Here is a 5,694-nt window from a genome sequence, read left to right as displayed (position 1 = left end):
CCCTCTCTGACTATTTTGTGTACAAACCGTACAAACCACCTTAAACCCCCATTTTCTCTCTCCTTTCTTCACTCTCTCCTCCAAAATTCTAAATTCAAAGCAGTGTTTTTATTCTAGTAAGTCTTTTAACTTCTTTTTTTGGTTTTGTGTTTGATTTCTTCATTTTCAGTGTTACATTTCGCGTTTTTGATGTCGAATGTCTCAGTAGTGCCGGGATCATCTGGGCTTGTTAATGTGACACGGAATAATTTGTTTTTGATGCGATTTTGCATGTTGTTTTTATTTTTTCATATTCGCGTATTTTGTTGAGGAATTTCTACAATGTTGTCTTACTTTTGCTAATGTGTGTTGAAATTTTTTGTCCTTTTTTTTTGTTCTTCATGTTTGTTTTGAAATTTTCCGGAAAAGTTGATAATTTTATTTTGGCGAAGTAAATGAGCGACTGTGATGAAATTATTTTAAGATTGTATATTGCAAATAGACTATATATTGCAATTTTTAGATTGTATATTTATTCATTATAATTAGGAGAATGCCGGGGATTGTTTTGAAATCTCTTGCTCTAGGCTAAAGAACCCTTGTTGTTACTTGAGAGTTGAGAGTTCTGAAGAAGTATAAAGACTCCTACAAAACAGGCAAGAGAGAGTAGCAATTTCTTTCCCTCGCTTCTGCAACTTCAATTGCAGTATATCTCCATAATTTATAGTTTCATACCCACCTTAACTCTCGTCAACTTCATTTCCATTGTTTTCTCATCAGGTAAGCTTTCTCTCTCTTCATCACTCTTTATCTCTCTCGTCTTTTCTGTTACTCCGGCAAAATCCCCCCAAAGACCACAACAGGAAAAACGATGAAGAATGGAGAAGTAGCCATTTTTATCCTTCATTAACCCCTTTATGAAATCTAGTATTTTAGTTCATTGATTACAATATCATGCTCCTCGATTATCTGGCAGACTGGCACGATCCTCATGCGGTGTGTTCTAAAGCTTGTGTTTTTCGGAATGCATATTACCTGTTTGATGAAATGCGGCAATGAATTCTAATTTGTATCCTTTCCCTTTTCTTCATTTTATTTTTTATTATTTCTTGTCTTTGATTTCTGGGGTTTTGAATACTTTTGGCTATCTTTGTTTCCAGTGCTGCAGAACCCCAATTATCATTTAATCAACTTTGTTCAATATTCTTACCCATCTTGTTGCATTGTGTTGTGGTGAATTTCAGGTTTTAGTGCTCTCTTTTTCATATCTAATTAAGAGGAGCAGAAGACAAACATGGATGGTACGTGAGATTTTGTCAACTTGTCATTGAAACAATGTTTTTGTTTATAGGCAAGAAACACCAAATGCACTAATATATTTTGAGGTGCCAAAAATGTAGAGGAACTTTGTAGATTTGCTTTGATAAGTTATTGCTGATTTGGTTTATATTAAGGGTGCTAAAAAGGATTGATTGTTTAAGATGTTTGTCTATATCAAAAGATTTAGTGTTCTTTAACTTTAAGGATTAAGGAAGGTTGCTACTGACATACTATACTAATAAGATTGGAATGTAGAAAGGAAAGATTTTGGCTTTGTTAACCAAAAGCAGTTAACTTCTGATTATTCTGTTGGGTATATGCAGTCGATTCGCAGGAAATGATGGAGGAAACCATTTTGGTTGGTGACGATTTAATGACGGGACCTCCATCACCTCTCATCCCCCCAGAAATTGCTCCGCATGTGCTTGAAGGCGTCAACTTGTGTGATGGGTTGCTGAGGAGTTTATATTTGTGTAAGGCTTTCTTGATAGTGTATTATTTATAATTTCCAAACCCATGCCCTGTTGTATAATACCTGAACTTTAAAAAAAATTGGACAACAGTCTATCCCTTTCTTCTAGAGCTGAGTGTTTTTTTGTGTCATGGTTTGCATTTTGTGCTGTAGGTTTACAGATTCATGATATTGAGCCATTCTGTCAAGATGAGATTGCTTTGTACCGACAGTGTGTAGAAAGAAGAGTAAGATTAGTCTGATATTCATAGTACTTCTTTTTCTTAATAATTTCCTCTGTCCTAAGTCTGACCTCAGTAACATCAATTATCCTATACTATGTACTTCGTGTTAAGAAGTGTTTTTAACCAAGTCCATATGCCATGTGGTGTTCTCCATTCTTCAGCGGTTTTCATTCCATGTCTTCTTTATACATAGTTATACAAAATAATAAAAATGTGGTTTGGAGTTTGGACAAGATTTCAAGCAAAAAAAAATTTGCTAAAATTTATATTCGTAAAGGCATATAATGAAAATTGCCAATATAATGAAAAAACAAATGAAGGATTCAATCATAAAATTTATATTCGTAAAGGCATAATTATTGTTAACGTACAACTAGATAAATTATGGTGAAAGTTTGATCGTACATACCTTGAAAAGTCAAAAAAGAAACTTTGTTTTGGAGCCGAGGGAGTAGTATAATTCATATGTGAGTCTAGTTTCTAAAATTTTACTACTCTGGTGCTAAATTCAACTTGCACCCCGTCTGCAAGTTTGTAGGACAAGGAAATCAGACAAAGGCTTCAAGAGAGTGAACACAAACTAGGATTGTCGATGCCCCTTGATCAAGCCAAGGAAAGAGCTGTTCTACTGGAATCAGAAGTCACGAAACTGGAAAGGTATGCAGTGCATGATTGGTTGATCTTATGAGTTGTCTCTTGCCATAATTATCATCTGGCAATTTTATGTGAGTTTAAAATTTGGCAAAGGCTGTTTTCTTGAAAAATGTTTTAGTGAGATACCAAGGAATAACTTGTAGTAAAATGTTTTAGTGAGATACCAAGAAATAACTTGTAGTAAAATGTTTTAGTGAGATACCAAGGAATAACTTGTAGTAAAATTATCCACTCAAGTTGCATGTCAAATTGTCAATAGTGAGATACCACTGAGGCCCTAGAGAGACTGGTTTGCACTTATCTTATTATTATCCTTGAATCCTGATTTTATACATACCAAAAGGCCAAAGAGAAATCCTTTAACCACCTTCCCAATTCCAGTTGCCACTTGAGACGCATCTTTTGCTATTGTATGATTTGTATCTAATGCATCTGCCCTTTATGCTGTATAACAAAGGAACTAAACTAGCACAAATCATTTAGCTTTTTTTTTTGTCTAAAAGTAATTGCTTGAGACACTCCCTAAAGAATGTTCCTTGGTTACTCTGTCAAATTGAGGGTTCGGTGCTTCATTGTATGTTCCCAGTTCCCCGGAAAAATGCAGAATCAGAAGTGTTCCCCTGCTGTTATGTGTTTATGTAACGAGGAATTCTCTATATCTTTGTGTCCTGTCTTACTAAGTATTTTCAAATGATTTTCAGGCGTTTGATTCTTGCCAGTGGAACTGAAGGCGTTGAAGGATTTCGCCAAAGATGGAGTTTACATGGGAGTCTCACAGACATGAGGTAAAATCTATTCAACTCGTGATCCTATGGTATATCTAGAATGGGCGAAGATCCCTGATGCCATCCCCCACCCCCAGCTTTTTTATTTGTATGTGGGAAGTAATGCAAGTTAGATGGTAAATTGCATATGCTCTCAGCTTATAGCAGAAGAGAAAATCTATCTATCTATCTATCTTCTATAACTTATACTAAAAGAAACCCCAACTGACATCACTACTGGTGACACGAGGACACGAGGATTTTCAGTCCTCTGCTCTACCAAAAAGCTGATGTCATTAATCTGTATTTTTTCTTTCCTTGGGTTGCAATTTAATAATACTCCATAGTCCATACAACATTGTATTTGGACTTAGCTTGGGAAAATTAAACTGCACCGTTTCTTTCCCCCAAATAACAGTATACCACACTCTCTCTTTCACTTCACTCTCTCTCTCTCTCTCTCAAATTTCTTTTGATTCAACAGTTTTGCAATTTAAGATGATATTCATCCATGGTTTTTAGTCTTTTCTATCTTCAATATGATCAAAATTTTAGAGCACCAAACAGCGCCAAATATCTCTGTCAAGAAAAGGGGAAAAAAATAGCACCAATGATTTTAATATCCCTTGTTCATGTGGTTTTTCTTTCTTTCAAATTTGTCATCTTTTCTATTTCCACAATCCACTATTCTTAAAACCTCACTTCCTTTTTTTTTTCTCCTTAAACCTCCTTTCATTATTTTATGAGGTGGTGGTTTGTTTAGAACTTTAGATTGCTTCTGTGTAATTTCTCTCTTCCATTTTCTCTTCCTTTTCAATCTACAAAGTATTACCAAATTCTTTCACTCTCTTCTTTTTTAAAAGCATTATTTGATAATATGATTGACGTTTTTTCCAATAATTTTTCAATCATTTTATATGTGGAATTTGAGGCTATGATTCGATTTGGTTGATTGTTGTCTTTTTTAACCATTACTCCGTATAAACATTATACTATGTACTTATCTAATGGGTATAATAGTTTAGCCATCATAAACATTATAAACAATAACCAATACAAGTTGGTGGAGTTGGTGGGGAACACACCTTGTGACTTGGAGGTCACAGGGTCGAGCCCCATCAACTGTGAAATGCTTAAGAGTGGCTCAAGCTATGACATGCGTAACTGGGTTAGCTAAAAAACATTCTAAACAATAACAATATGATGTGTTTTTTAATCTAAACTTATTTTGTCTTAAATAAACTTATTTGTGTGTGAAAATTTCTGAAAAAAACTTATTTTTGCTTATCTGAACTTATTTTGACTTATTCAAACAAAGCCTAATTGTAATAATGTAAGGGCTCGGTGTGTTTTTACTGAAATCTTTGAAAGAAAGTAAAATCTTCACTACAATAATCAGTATATCTGATTTATAAGCTTATATTTCTAACTTGGAATTACAGGAATAGGTTAGAGTCTTTGAAGCAGGGACTGGAAAAGAGAAAACCTGATGAGCCAGTTGAAACTCCATCAACCAGAAGATGGTTTTTCTGGACAAAGTAGACTGAAGAAGCGAGACGGGACTCTTTAAGATCACTGCAAGGATACATCACCATGAGAAGCAGTCGAAACTGGAGTCGCACAGATATATTTGGAGCTTAATTTATGAAGTCTATTTTTCCTTTTCTTTAAGTTTATTGTGATATTCTAAAACCAGTGCATCATATAATACCTGCCAGGTTATATTTTTATTTAACCTAAGGATAAAACCTAACTGATACATTTTGGTGTAGTTTTAGACACTCAGTTATACTTCTATGTAACAGTCAATAATAAACTAACTAGATTTTGGGCTCGGGCGATGCCCCGAAGGCCGAGTCATCACTTGAATAATTGTAACTATGCCTATTTTTCTGTGAAAAAAATAAAAACAAATCATAATTAATTCCTATTTTTATTAAAATCATTTTTCTTTCTTTACTATCACTTTATTATATATCGTTTGCAAAATATAACACGTACATTTGCATAGCCAAGTGGATAAGTCATTAGTGGTTTCAATCACCAAGTCATGGGTTCGAATTTTGTATTTGTAATTTTTGAATAATATTGGATGACACGTAATGACATGTGTCAAATTGAAAGAGGAGGGCGCCACATGGCATTGTATATTTTCTTACAAACGCCTTTTAATATACTAGTATAGATTACAGTGCCATGTTTGGAGTTTAGAAGTTGCTTTCAAAATTATTCGAACAAATTTGCCCATAGCTGAGTTAGCAAATAAAATGCTGTCTAAAAA

The 5,694-nt window shown here is 34.2% G+C and overlaps 1 protein-coding gene across 2 annotated transcripts; it reads left to right on the top strand.

Annotated features, from left to right (window-relative positions):
- On the top strand, positions 1 to 5,291 carry LOC110791666 (uncharacterized). Of its 2 annotated transcripts, none has more exons than XM_021996431.2 (7): positions 1 to 116; positions 1,224 to 1,280; positions 1,623 to 1,772; positions 1,925 to 1,998; positions 2,534 to 2,652; positions 3,351 to 3,434; positions 4,856 to 5,291. In XM_021996431.2, exons 2-7 carry the CDS (start codon positions 1,274 to 1,276, stop codon positions 4,953 to 4,955), a joined length of 534 nt encoding a protein of 177 aa, XP_021852123.2. In that variant the 5' UTR covers positions 1 to 116; positions 1,224 to 1,273; the 3' UTR covers positions 4,956 to 5,291. The 2 variants fall into 2 exon arrangements, with proteins under 2 accessions (XP_021852123.2, XP_021852124.2); XM_021996432.2 differs by lacking the exon at positions 1 to 116 and adding an exon at positions 553 to 759.
- The last annotated feature ends 403 nt before the right edge of the window (positions 5,292 to 5,694 follow it).

The sequence above is a fragment of the Spinacia oleracea genome, chromosome 6 (genome assembly GCF_020520425.1).
Source record: "Spinacia oleracea cultivar Varoflay chromosome 6, BTI_SOV_V1, whole genome shotgun sequence".
In the NCBI taxonomy this organism is placed as follows: Eukaryota; Viridiplantae; Streptophyta; class Magnoliopsida; order Caryophyllales; family Amaranthaceae; genus Spinacia; species Spinacia oleracea.
Note: the sequence above shows the minus strand (reverse complement) of the source record. Positions and strands in the feature narration are given on the sequence as shown.